The sequence below is a fragment of the Mixophyes fleayi genome, chromosome 7, assembly GCF_038048845.1.
Source record: "Mixophyes fleayi isolate aMixFle1 chromosome 7, aMixFle1.hap1, whole genome shotgun sequence".
Taxonomy (NCBI): Eukaryota; Metazoa; Chordata; class Amphibia; order Anura; family Limnodynastidae; genus Mixophyes; species Mixophyes fleayi.
The window spans coordinates 89,686,431-89,701,226 of NC_134408.1; the positions used below are offsets into that span (position 1 = coordinate 89,686,431).

Sequence of the window (14,796 nt, forward strand, 5' to 3'; positions counted from 1 at the left end):
GCAGATTATTGCGTGCAGCCGTTCCATAGCATTCCCTTCCTTAGGAGCAGCTTTGGTGTGTCTTCAATGTCTCGCAGTGTCCCCCAATGGTAGGAAAGAGAAGAGAAGATTTTTACTCATCGTAAAATAGATTTTTCTTACTCCATTAGGGGACACTTTGCACCCTCTCTTGCTCTGTATTTAGTTCTGCTGTGTAAATGTTTATAGTTATTATTTTTGTTGCCCTATAGGGCTCCCCTTCCTCATATGCTTGGTTGTACAAAACTGAGGTATCTACAGGAGAGGAGGGGCATAGTAGGGGAGGAGCGATTTGATCAAACATGTCTAAGTGCCTAAACTCCTAGTCCCACCTACTATACCCCAATGTCTCGCAGTGTCCCCCAATGGAGTAAGAGAAATCGATTTTACGGTGAGTAAAAAAATCTTTTTTTCATGTAGCACACAAATACTTGATAGTTTATTTGTACACTGAAATTCATAGTTGATGTGACTGGATCACTTATAAAATAACTTATGGTATAAATTTATTTAAAGGACATAGCGCAGGGAGCTTATTTATATAATTGCCAATGCACTTATTTTTGATATTGTGTATATTTTGATATAGGAAATCCTTATTTCTGAGACCAGGGTATTATTATTATTATTATTATCCTTTATTTGTTAGGCGCCACAAGAGTTCCACAGCGCCGTACAATGCACAAACAATAGACAGTACAGGGTAAAACATTACTGAGCAGTAAACAAAAAATACCAACTCTTCAGAAGCTCCAAGCAGGCTAATGCAGAAAAGACAGAGCAGAAGAGAAGCTAAGGACACAGGAGGGAAGAGGGCCCTGCTCAAATGAGCTTTAATCCTAAGGGAGGGTGGACAAAACACAGGTACAAAAGGGAGCCAGTTGATGTAAAGGATATAAGAGGGGACAGGAGGAGGGAGGGGAGAGCGGGTTAGGTGGAAGGTTGGAAGGCTTTAAAGAACAGGTGGGGTTTTAGTGCCAGTTTGAAGGGGCTTAGAGTGGGAAAGAGACGGATGGAGCGAGGGAGGTCATTCCAGTGAAGGGGGGCTGCTCGGGAGAAGTCTTGGATTCTGGAGTGGGAAGAGGTAATCAGAGTGGAGGAGAGGCGACGGTCAATGGCCGAGCGCAGGAAGCGGGCAGGAGTGTGAATGGAGAGAAGGTTGGAGATGTAGAGGGCTGTAGACTGGGAGAGTGCCTTGTATGTGGTGGTCAGGAGTTTGAAGATGATTCTGTAGGGGATGGGGAGCCAGTGTAGGGCAAGGCAGAGAGGGGAAGCGGAGGAGGAGCGGCGAGAGAGGAAGATGAGTCTGGCAGCCGTGTTCAGAATAGAGCAGAGGGGGGCTAGGTGGGAGAGGGGGAGGCCGGTGAGAAGGAGGTTGCAGTAGTCGAGGCGTGAGATAATGAGAGCGCGGATGATAGTTTTGGTGGCATCCTGAGAGAGGAAAGGCCGGATGCGGGCAATGTTGCGAAGTTGAAAGCGACAGGCTTGGGCAAGGGATTGAATGTGGGGGGTAAAGGAAAGAGAGGAGTCGAAGGTAATGCCCAGGCAGCGAAGTTGGGTGACAGAGGAGATTGAGGTGTTGTTAACAGTGATAGAGAGGTTGTGGTGGAAGGGGAGCCTGGGGGGAGGAAAGACAATGATTTCAGTTTTAGAGATGTTAATTTTTAGAAAGCGCGAGGACATCCAGGAGGAGATGGCCGAGAGGCAGTCGGATGAGGCAGTCGGATACACGAGAGAGAAGGGAGGGGGAGAGATCAGGCGAGGAGATGTAGAGTTGGATGTCGTCAGCGTAAAGGTGATACTGAAGACCGAAGGAGGAGATGAGAGCACCAAGGGAGGAGGTATAGAGCGAAAATAGAAGAGGGCCGAGAACAGAGCACTGAGGGACTCCTACAGGGAGAGGGGAGGGGGTGGAGGAAGAGCCAGACGTGGATACAGAGAAGGAGCGGTTCGCGAGGTATGAGGTGAACCAGGCGAGGACAGAACCAGATAGACCAAGAGAGAGAAGAGTTTGAAGCAGGAGGGGGTGGTCAACGGTGTCGAAGGCCGCAGAAAGGTCAAGGAGGATGAGTAGGGAGAAGTGACCCTTAGATTTGGCTAATAGGAGGTTGTTGGTAGCTTTGGCCAGAGCAGTTTCAGTGGGTGGAAAAATGTGTTTTTTCTGTTTTAATATTGCTAAAGGAAATGCCTTATTTCTGATGTATATATCTGATACAATGAGCCTTTGTTTAGTCTTTTGCGTGTCGTGATGTGGGGAAATCACTTGTTTGGGGTTTGTACCTTCCTTTTAAAATGTGTATTCTGTAACTATTGAAAGAAAGGACTGATGCTAAATTCAAGTTAATTAGATCTTTTGACTTGCTAGTAGACTTCCTGGCTCTGAAATAGGATGCAGGAAATCACAGCAAGGTTTTTAAGATATCACAGATAAGCATAAATAGCTTAGCAGTGCATGGAAATCCATGTTTGTGTAAACACAAGACATCCCGATTCTAAAAATAGCTCAGACTTCAAGGGGGCTGGCTTACCCTTTGAGGCCGTGTCCAAACTGTATAAAAAGCACTGGCTTGTATTGAAAAATTGTTCATCTGATTTCATCTGACCTGATCACTGGTATCTTTAACCAGTGTAAGAGCAAATAAACATCACTTGCCTCAAAGGCCTGCTTGAAAATATCTTCCATGCTGAAAATCCTGTGACCTACAGATTAGACCCAAAATCGAATCCGTTCCCGGCTGTTTCTGAGGTTTGGACCCAGCTTTTCCGGTACCATCGCTCTGCCTGCTACCCTGCAGCTCTGGTCAGTGTGATAGGCCAGGGCGATCCATCCACAGCAACCCTGATCCATAGTAAGAAGTCAGGAGTACCAGCCCAGGTACACCAGAAAAGGGGTACCCCAGCAGTGACAGTTAGCCAGAAGAAACCCGGTACTGGATGCCGGTTAAGGAGTCCAGTGGTGGCAGCATTGTAAACCCCTCCTACTGCTGCAAGAGGGCGCACTTGGGATAATGTAAGGGAACGGTGGCAAAGTAAGCACAGCCGGTTCCCAGCAGCAACAGACAGGGTGGCATCCTGTCACAGTTGATCTAGTACATGCCCTACCCCAAATATAATTGTCATCACATTTTAAATTTACCTCCCCCTCCAATGCAACATGGTTTTGCCTTACTTACTTTTGCTTAACCTTTCTTAATGAATCTGGCCCTGTTACATGAACTTTATATGGCAATGGCTTATACATTTATAATATGCTATCAAAAGAAAACCTTAGCTGCCCCAATATCATATAACATTTTCTCTTGTGTAGTGCAAAGTAATAAAAAAATAGGTCTAGTCACAAAGAGGCGCAAATCCTCTGACCTCAGATTGGTATAGGTCCAGTACAACAGCTTATCCCTTAACATGCAGGAAAAGTCACAGATTGCTGTGCACAGTTAAATGGAAGCAGTATACCAGTGTTTTTGTAGTCTGTGCACCATACACAAACATAGCATACACAAAATATGCTTGCATTTTTTATTTTTTTTTACTATACCTATATACAGGAATGAGCAAAGAAGGATGCATATGTATAGATAAGTGCACAAACACACGATGATAAGACATATATATGCTTCTAAACATGAATACAGGTATGTGACCTCTTATCTGGAAACCCCTTATTGAAAGTTTATAAAAAAAAAGGAAAGTTTATTGGTAATCAAACACAGACATGATCCTCATTCTTTTTATGTTAATATTGCTAATACATTTCACACCAGTCAATGACCACGTTTTTTTTGTTTCACATTGTTGCTATATAATAGTATTTCAAGGATCCACTGAAAGAAAGAATAATCATGCTATTAGGACACAATGCCTGCTGCATTAGCCTGCTGGCTGACATTTTGCACTTATTTTTCCATAATACATTGAAAGATAGCAGTCTAGGATTGAAACATTGCTTATACAATGTAGCTTTTATTTTTTGTCAATTGAATTAAACTGTTTTGTGTTGTTAAACTAAACATTATGCTGCCCATACAATACATAAGTAGAATTAGAGTATTAGAATAGAATTGCCCGTATTTCAGATATGCATTTTTTTCTATGCATCAGACTTCCTGTTTGTAAATCTATTATTCATTGATTGAAGCTTGGTTCCTTAAAAGAGTACAACAACTTGTACTTGGCTTAATAGCAAGTGTGACTGGATCACTTATAAATAACTTATGGTATAAATGTATTTAAAGGAAATAGCGCCGGGCGATTACTTATATAATTGCACATGCACTTATTTTTGATATTGTGTATATTTTGGTAAGGAAAATCTTTAATTTCTGAGACCAGGGGAAAAAATTAGTTTCTTGCTTAACCTTGCTAGAGGATATGCATTATTTCTTAAGGTATATATCTGATACAATAAGCCTTTGTGGATGGAAGTCTTTTGTGTGTTGTGATGTGGGGAAGTGGCTTGTTTGGGGTTTGTACCTTTCTTTGGGAATGTGTATTGTGGACTGTCTGAAGAGGGGCCGCATGCTAATTAGGTATTTTGATGTGTGAAGGTCCAACATTGAAGGCAAGACCTTTTAATTAAGACTGGCTCCTAGATTCTCTGCATCTGAAAACCAGATGCAGGACATCACAGTATCTCTAGAATTTCATAGATAAGTGTAAATATTGTTGACTTTGCAATGCATGTAAATTCATGTTTGTGTAAACCCATTGTGTCCTGATTCTAAAAATAGCCTGTGTCCAAATCAGTACAAAAAGCACTGTGTTGTACACAGAAATGTTCTTCTTTTTCATCTGACCTGATCACTGGTACCTTCAACCAGTGTGAGAGCAAATAAACATCACTTGCTTCAAAGACCTGCTTGAAAACATCTTCAATATTGCTGTATTCCTGTGACCTGCAGATTAGACCCTAAATCTAATCTGTTCTCCGGCTGTTTCTGAGGTTGGACCCAGCTTTTCCTGTACCACCGCTCTGCCTGCTTCCTTGCAGCTCTGGTCAGTGTGATAGGCCAGGGGGGATCCATCCACAGCACCCTTGATCCATAGTAAGAGGTCAGGAGTAGCAGCCCAGCCAGTAACGGGGTACACTCGCAGCGTCAGTTACCCAGAAGAAACCCGGTACTGGATGCCAGTAAGGATTCCAGGGGTGATAGCATTTGTAAGCCCCTCTACTGCTGCAAGAGGGCGCATTTGGGATAACGAAAGAGAACGGGGACAAAGTAAGCCTAGTCAATTCCCAGCAGCAACAGACAGGGTGGCATAGGCGGTCCATCCTGTCACAGCAATATTAAACAAAACATTTTCATATTTGATACATTTGTATACTATGTTTAATGCTCTTTTAATGTATTTTAAATAAACATTTTTCTTTTCAGGCCTTTGGTCCTTTGATCTGACTGTAACACAGCTCCTTCAAGAAAATGTCATTGAGTCTGAAAGAGGCATTATAAATGGTGTCCAGAATTCCATGAATTATCTACTTGACCTTCTGCATTTCATTATGGTGATCTTAGGGCCTAACCCAGAGGCTTTTGGTTTGCTTGTTCTTCTGTCGGTGTCTTTTGTTGCCATGGGTCACATAATGTATTTTCGATACGCTTACAAAAATCTACAAATTAAACTGTTTTCTTGCTCTTCCTCTGACCAGAAAACAGTGCGCAGTGATCAGGAACATGGAATTGCCTCCGTTATTTAAATTGGCATTATGTTAAGTCACCTTTGATTAGCTTGTGCTGTGTTATGTCTTGTATGTAGCAAGTTTTCTCTAGACTTGTTAAAACATATGCTATGTAAAGTACAGAAGCGATTCAGTGACACATATAATGGAAATTTTATAACAAAGCCTCAATGGTCACAGTTATAGGCATAGTAATGTTCTTATATAATAATTATAGATATAAGTTTGGCTTCCAATGAGCCTTTACATTGTAGTTTTTATTTTGCTTTGTGCTGTTAATATTGCATGGTGTAAGGGTGGTTGTGTGAATGGGCTCTGTTTTTTTCAATCAGTAATCCATTTCTGTTCTTGTGTACATCCTGTTCTTTCTCTGGCAAGCCTTAAAAGAACAAAATGCACATCATGTAGATTAAAACGAATTCACTAAGGCAAAGAAATCATAATGTAAAAAAAATATATCAACATGTAAGCAATTTTTCAAAGTGGTTTTTGGTTGTTTAAAAATTATGTTTTATTATATGCTAGATGGTTCATTATATTATAGAAAAGTATTTGGATCTTTGAGGAACAACAATAGTGATATGACTGTTAGTAAAGCTACAACATTCAAATTCTTAACATTATGTATAGTCACATGAGCTAGACTTTTACATTTAAAAGGGTAGATTGCATTACTCCACAAACAAGTGAACTCACTTTATACATTCTAATATAGTTATTAACTATAATATTACATATTATAAGTGCAAATGTTTAACTGCTATAACCCATAAAAACCAGTTGGCAATTTGTTTTGATTATTCTAGCAAGTTAATATTAATATTTTCAAATTCACAAGTCTGCTCAAATGCCCTGATTTCACATCTTATCCACCTGTCCGTCCTTGTTTCTTGCCTCCTGCATGTTCTCTACATCATCTGTAATGTACCCTGCCTATTATGTCATATGCACAGTTTTATGCTTCCTGTATTTCCAGTATTTTGCCTGTTGGTCCTCTACAACTTTCATATACTCTACTTCTCTCTCACTGGCGCTGCAGATTTTTGTGCCGCCATATAAATAAAAAATAATAATAATGTTTATGTGTAAACAAATGGAGTTGCAGGCCTGCAAGTCTGCAGAGGTGCAAGAGTGTGCACCATCCAATGGGAGAATTGTGGGAGTTTGCTGTCGAGTTTGGATTAGTTGCCACACTTATGCAGCCATGTGCAAAACCCAACTGTTTTTGCGGAACAGAAGAATTTAAATGAAATATTGAGTTTTCCACCACTTCAAGTGACTGATATTATTATTCATGTAATAATTTTAATGGGGTGCATTTTGCAGTTTCCTGTTGAACGTTTATGGAAAAGAGCGCTTCTAGGCATAGTTTGACCAATGTAATAAACTGTAAAAAAGACACAAAAGTGATACATATAATGTCCTCTCACTTTCCTAAATTAAGGTACAATTTAAATGTGATAAACTAAGCAGTATTTAAAAGAAAAAAAAGAAAAAGTTGAAAGAGAGTGGAATATGAAGTGATGTTTTCTGGTCTAAATACAATCGGCAGGCAGGTAGGCACACTTTCACAGATATGTGTGGTCCAAATAATTATTATTACAATCGTTTATTTATAGGGTGCAACAAATGGTCTGCAGTGCTATACAGTTGACAAGCAACAAAGCAGTACATGGTATTACTGGACAATACAGTTAACAAATAACAATTCCACTCTCAGCAAAGCTAATAATAACCTAAATGCCCAATGGGGTTCAAGCTGAAACCTGTGCCCATGAGCTAGGGCATGACTAACATTATCAGAGCCACTGTCAGAGATGTGAAGACAATTGAATCAAGGGGCAGAGAGCCTAAGGAGGAGTTGCAAACTGTAGATGGTGAGCAGAAGCAATAGGTAATGAAAAGATGAGGAACAGGAGGGAAGAGGGCCATGCTCAAGAGAGCTAATAATCTAAATGGAAAGGGGCAGACAAATGGTTGATACAGGGGGATGAGTTAGTGTAAGGGGATCTAAAAATCAGAAAGGAGGGGTTGAAGCAAGAGTGGGTGAGATGGAGTATGAAAGACGGTGAGGTAAATAAACCTTAATAAAGGCAATTGTATGTTGTACTTTTTTTTAACAAATAGCCTATATTTGTCTGCGAGTTCCATGTACCACAAAAAATATTCTGTGTAAAGTGTTTGCATTACTGTTGCCACAAGGGAACTTAAATACCATGGTTTTCTGCTTAGGAAATGGCTGGTTTGCAAAGTGACAGAATAGCCCTGAGTGTGACATTATAATGAATGGGCACACTGTTCCCTGTAAAACCAGAGTTGTTCTCCTGTGTCAGGTACCTTGCTCCATCATTGTCTCAGCTTCCTCACCCCATCGCATGTCCTTCACTCCCTCCCCATCCTTCACACTTTTATTTTCTCTACCCTTCATTGTCTCACCTTCTCCCCAACTTTTCAGCCTGTCCCCTCGTCTTCCAATCCTCCTCACACTCCCGCTGCCTACATTTCAAATGATCCTACTGCTTAGCTGATCTGTCTGGCTTCTCCCCATCTTCCTGTTATCCGTTTACCGTGTTCACTTTCCCACACTTCTAACCGCCGGTGACATCTGCTCCAATCTTGGTCCTTCTGCAGTATCCATCATCCGATCACAGTCAGCCATCACTCTAATCCCTACAAAACAGCACCATTAACCCTTTAACCTTATCACCATCCCTCTACTCGCCTACCTTTTTCATGTGCACTATGGAATGCTCACTTTCTGTGCAATTAACTCTTCCATCCATAACCTATTCCTCTCTCATTCCTTCAGTTAACGTGCCATAACAAAAAAATTAATCCACACCACTTTCCCTGATACCTTCTTGTCCAGTGGTCTCTCAACCTACACTCTTCAGTCTGGTGACCACTAAGGGGGAGAAGTTATCTGCCTTCTGTCACTTCGTTGCTCATTTAGAGTGATCTTCCTGAACCCTCTGTTTCCTTCTCCTTTGAGGATTATTTATACATATCTTCTATCCTCTCCAACTTTGTGTTGCCATCATCTATCACCCCTTGCCCCGTCCCACTTTTTCAACAGGCTGTTCTACTTCTTATCCTTTGATAAACCCTCTCTACCTGGGGACTTTTAGATCCCCATTGACATCCCCATGAGCTCTGCCACCTCTTTACTACATTCACTTACTACCTCCAAATCCTCTTCTCCTCTCTAGCCATTCCAGTCTCCCATATTTAACAGGTACTGCCCCACTGTTGCTGTTACTCTTCACAACATTACACTCTGCAGAGCCCTAGATGAGACAGCCGCAGCAACCACACTTTGCCTTTAGAGATCAAAACACCAATCCTGACATTCTACTCAAATTCACCTCTTGCAAAAATGCGCCTATACTGCTGAGTGCCAATGGAGGAAATCATGCTCTGTTGATGCCTTCATCCACATATTTTTGCTGTCCTCTTACTTTGCCAATGTCTTTCTCTTACAAAAAATCTTACTTCAAACTTCTTTACTCAGTCCAACAACCCTCATCACCTCTTCAGCACAGTCAACTCACTTCTCTACATTCCCTCCCACCCTTGCCTCATTCCCTCCCTGCTCATGCGACAAGAAAGGTACTCTCTGCATTCACACCTCCCCCCGCCCTGATTTCCTCCCTCACACCCTTATCTCGTTAACCACTATCAGCAGAACTGAGGTTTTCTTGCTCCTCTCCTCTCCCCCCTATATCTGTCCCTTTGACCCTGCTACCTCCCTTCTCCATTTCCCTTACTCTACTGTTTGCCAATGCCTAGCCGACCTCCTTATGCATTCATGCTCCACTGGTACCCTCCCCAATGACTTCCAACATGCACTCATCTTTCTCATTCTCGAAAATCCTATTCTTGATGCTTCCTCCTCTCTATATACCACTGCATTACTCTGCTCTCTTTTGCATCCAAACTCCTCTAACACCTTGTCTACAATCTCCTGACCCACATTCTCTCCACTCACTCTATTGTTGACCCACTTAAAATGTGTTTCTGCCCTCTTCATTCCACGGAAACCGGCCACCAAAGTGATGTCTTAATTAGGGCTAAATTGGACGTTCACTTCTCCCTGCTCATACTTCTCTGCTACCTTTGACAAGGTTGAATATCCTCTTCTCCTCACCACCCTTCACTCCTCAGCACTATTCTCTCCTGAATCATCTCCTACCTCTGGACACTCTTTTGACATACTTATTTCTGAATCACACTCCCCTCAACTTCTGTTGTGGTTCCACACTCCTCAGTTCTTGGGCCACTGCTTTTCTCTCTTTACTTTTCCTGTCAAGGAAAACTACTTCACAAATGATACTCAAACATGCCTTTCCTACTGATCTTTCCCACTTCTCTACTTTCCCATGCTTCCAACTGCCTCTTTGCCATGTGCCAACAATATCTCAAATTGAACCTTTCCAAAACCAAAGTTATCATCTTCCTCCCTTCTGGCATTTCCTCACCTACTTCCCTCTCTCTCATCGTGGACAACTTCACTTTCTATCTTCCCAGATACTCTGATTTGCAATTCTGACACCTACACCTCAGTAACATTGCTTGATTTTGACCATTTCCCATCTTGACTACTGTAATCTACTAACTGGCCTACCACTCACCTGTCTCTCTCCTCACAAATCTGTCTTCAATGCTGCAGCATGTTTTTTTTTTCTCTCCTGTCACTCCACTTCCACTGCACCTCTCTGTAAAGCTCTTCACTGGCTCCTTATTCCCTCCAGAATCCACTTCAAACTGTTCATCCTAACATTGAAAGCACTCATTAATGCTACTGCCTACATCTCTAGTCATGAGATACACTGCAGACTGTACCCTCCAATCTGCCTTAGACCTCCAAATATCCTCTCCCCTGATCACTTCTAAAATATACATTTCACTTCACATGTGAAATGTATATTTCTTTTGTCACGTGTGTATATGTGGGGTTAATAACTGCAATTTTTTCTTCTCCTCTCTTCTGTTTATTGTTTGCAATTTTGTTGCAGTGGTGGTAAGCAAACAAGCAAAAGATTTTCTTTCAGTTGCCAGGCTCATTATATAACAATAAATCCTAGCTTGTGTACAGTTCTGAAGGCAGTTAACCATACGTACACTATACAGAAACCCAAACAACGCAATGAATGGTGATGATCCTATTTCCTCTTCCTGGACGTTTCTGTGTGTATTTGTGTGCCTGAGGTGCTGCCTATTATTTAAATTGGCTTGCATATTGCTGCAGAGACGGCAGATATCTGTAGAGTGTGTATGTAGTCACGATCATTTCAGCAGATGGTTATGAGAAATGAAAATCACAGATCTGATGGTAAATCATGTAGGTGTGTACACATGAATCTGCATGCTCATTGGGACTTTCAGTCGTTGGCAAAATTCAGTCGTTGGCAGAAATTGCATCTGAAGTCATTTTCAATAGTTTTTCCCTAGCTTTACTCAACCAGGATTAAGTCTACCAACAACTGATTTGAGCAGCTATTGTTCTCTCTGGGACTGCACCAAACTCCCAGCCACCAAATCAGCAGAAGAGAAACCACAGAGGACCAATCTCGTCTCCCATCTCCATCACATAAGGATTTGGGGCCAATGGCATCTATGTTGAACTTGGGCTAACCTTGTAGAGTGGGATTTCCACTGTATGAAATCTGGACTATTTAAGAGGGCATCCAAGGGTGTTCAAGGTTCTACTGATTCTGATGTTAGAATTCTGTTTCTTATCAGTTCAATCATGGTTCCCGCTTCAAATCTTGCTTCTTAGTCACATCTTTATCAGAACAACTTGCAGTGGGGAAACTGCTCCATTGAGAGCTGCTCATGAGTCTGTCCACATGATGTACCTGAAAGAGCAGGATGACTGGGATGTAGACTCCTATAATCTCAGTAGAGAGCTTTGGGCTGAGTGGCCTGAAACAAGTACGTTGGAAATATCTAAATTACAACTTGACTGAGAGTCGCCTGTGCAGTCTATAGGACTAACAACTTGGCTGGGAGCTCGTAATAGATGTCTTCAGGCCTGAACAGCTTGGTCAGCAGATATTGACCAGCATCTGGGCAGGGAGTCAGATTTTGGAGGGATCTGGTGGACCCTAACACTTGTTCTGACGACAGCAACAGCTTGGCCGTGGAAAATGCACAGCTTGGCCGGAAATTTTATATCATCCTTACAAATATTGGAATAGCAACTTGGCTGGAAAATATTTATACTTTGGGGAAATTGACTTAGCATTTTGGCTGGAGATTGTTGCAGACTCTTTCCTCATAGGATCTTCTGTATCATTAGAAAACTAGTAAACAACAGCTTGGCTGGTCTCCGGGTGATCTCTTCATGCTGGTGTACCATTGTTGGATTTCCATAGAAACTGCATCATCACCACTAATGATCACAGCTTAGCCAGACAAAGTCTCATATTGACTTTAATAATGTATCAGGTATAGTAAGTCCTATTAAAATATAATATTAAAATAAACCACTTGTGTTTGTCCTACATCAGGACTACTAGAAAACTAAAACTTGGCCTGAGAACTGTATTGTACAACATTGCCTGGTTAAGAACTATACCTATAAGTATATAATGTTAAAGGCATGTTGAACACTGGGATGCTGTTGGTGATGTTTGAAGCTTGGTGATCACTTGAGTGTTGTTTTAACTATCCTTTGTTATTATTTGCCATTGTTTGCAGTTGTATAAATCCTTATGTAATAAAGTTATCTTTCTATCTTCTCTCTATGTTTGCATGTGTGATACTAAGGTACCAGGGTTAAAAATTGGAATCCTGCCCTAACACCCTGGTAACCTGACAATGGGGTAAAGATTATAGCTCATCAATTTGAAATTGACACTGATATTGCTTTTTAAGGGACTAACTGAACCCAGATCATTGAAGGAAAAATCATCCTTTAACATACTAGAACTACTTTTTGAAATGAGCACTCAGGGCTGTAGAGTTTTTTAGGTTGTTGGTTGCCATATGTGCATTAGTCTTTGTTTTGAAAACATTGTGAAGGATGATTCAATTGGCAAAATAACCTTCCTCCACTGCTCAGCAGTCAATTGTCTGTTCTCTTTGCACCACTAGACTTGGAAATGTGCCAAGTGTGAAATATTATTTGGCTAATTAATACATGAGTCACACTTTTGTGGAAGTCCTTGCATGTGATATGCTAAGTTTTACTTATTTACCCAGGGGTTTCCATATTACATGTATTTTGGAATTGATGTTTGCTTATAATTTAATCCTTAGTCTATTTTATAAAAACACACAAGGGTGCCATCCCTCTTTCTCTTTAATTTCCATTACCTATAAACATAATAAACATAACAACCAAAGTAGCCAGCTTGCCATGGTGATGGTATAGTGTCAGGTATTGCTGAAAACATTCTCAGACTCACAAGTAGTGCAAAAAAAAAAAAACATAATAAGTTACTTCACAACTGCTTTTAAATAGAGGAGCATTAGGTTTGGAAACATGATTTTTCGCTATTTGGGGCAACAAACCACATCTTCCCCAGGTACAGTGGTGTAAACTGCAGAGGTCAGGAATGTATTTTAATTTTAAGCTACACATATATCAGTCAGTATAAAAGGTGTCAGAATTCCATGTTATAAAATAGATTTACAGTCTGTGCTTCTTAATATAAAACATTGCTACTTTTGCGTAAAAACGTAAAACACAAAAAATAAAATAATTTAGTGGAAATTTCTTCCACTCAAATTACACAAATTCTTCATGTTTGTTAAATAACAATTTTACATTTCATTAACTGCACATGCTTTTGTAATATCTTGCATTTAGATTATAATTTATTGACTTTAGAGTCATTTAATTAGATTTCAATGCCAACTACTATACCACCTGCAGATTCTAATATAATGGTTGAAAAGTTATGTGAGGTCAGGTCATACAGTCATGACCAAAAGTTTTCAGAATTACACAAGTATTTGTTTTCACAAAGTTTGCTGCTTCAGTGTTTTTAGACCTTTTTGTCAGATGTTGCTATGGTATACTGAAGTAAAATTACAAGCATTTCATAAGGGTCAAGGGCTTTTATTGACAATGGGCCTGATTCATTAGTGATCGTATCTTATCTTTCGTCATCTGAAGATGCTATGAGTTCTTTAAGAAGAAACGGAGAAGATAAGAAATTTGCAACTCAACAAGGAACGGAAGTTCAAAGACACGCCCATCTTAAGTCTTTTAAGCAATGGAAAATAAGATGCAATGGATCTTAAGCAGTTAGTCCATCTTAAGATCCTCATCCTCAAGACGGTATTACGTAATGGCAAATGTGGGAGGTATAAAGAGTTTGTTTACAAATGTTAAAACACAATCAATCATGTGTATATTGTATGGTGGCTAAGGGGTTAGCACTTCTACCTCACAGCATTTGGGTCATGAGTTCAATTCCCGACCATAGCCTTATCTGTGTGGAGTTTGTATGTTCTTCCCGTGTTTACATAGGTTTCCTCCCACACTCCAAAAAACATACTGGTAGGTTATTTGGCTGCTATCAAATTAACATCATCAGCTATAAATTGATGATGATAAAAATATTGTTACCTTATTATTCGCGTTTGCATTTATATAATTAGATTACCTTTGGCAAGTGATTTTAAAGTGTTACTCAGTTAACTCAACACACCTTTTTAATCGCTGACATGGAAGATCGTATAATATGTTTGAGTTGAACTAAGCGTATGTAGATCTATGTAATTCACTAGCATAAATAAATATGCATAATAATTAAAAAAAATATGCTTTAAAATTGTATCCTGACCGTTACAAAATGCATAGGGTATCCTTCATAATCAATACACAGTAGAGTACATACAACCTCCACACAAAGAAAGGGCGCAAATCAGGAAGCAAACTCATGACTCCATTGTTGGAAGGTGGATTGGCTAACCACTAAGGAAAAGTTCATTTTGAAAAAAGAGTGAGAAGCTCAACAATACAACATGCATTCTACAGATGTAAGTGCTAGATAATAGTACTTCAAGAATTAAAACAACACAAAACAGCCACTCTTCCTTATTATCCATAACTAAACGCCAATTAACACCTGCACAGGTACCTTAGTGGT

General features: G+C 40.3%; 1 protein-coding gene across 3 annotated transcripts in view; it reads left to right on the forward strand.

Annotated features, from left to right (window-relative positions):
• The window catches only part of LOC142097862 (ferroportin-like), a 118,948-nt gene that overhangs the window by 73,646 nt on the left and 30,506 nt on the right, over positions 1-14,796 (forward strand). The window contains exon 8 of one of the 3 annotated variants that reach the window (XM_075180080.1): positions 5,391-5,966. The exons of the other annotated variants lie outside the window; for them this stretch is intronic. Within the exon in view, the coding sequence (XP_075036181.1) occupies positions 5,391-5,710 (320 nt within the window). The 3' untranslated portion in view covers positions 5,711-5,966. Of the gene's footprint in view, positions 1-5,390; positions 5,967-14,796 lie in introns of those variants that run through there. 3 annotated transcript variants of the gene reach the window in all.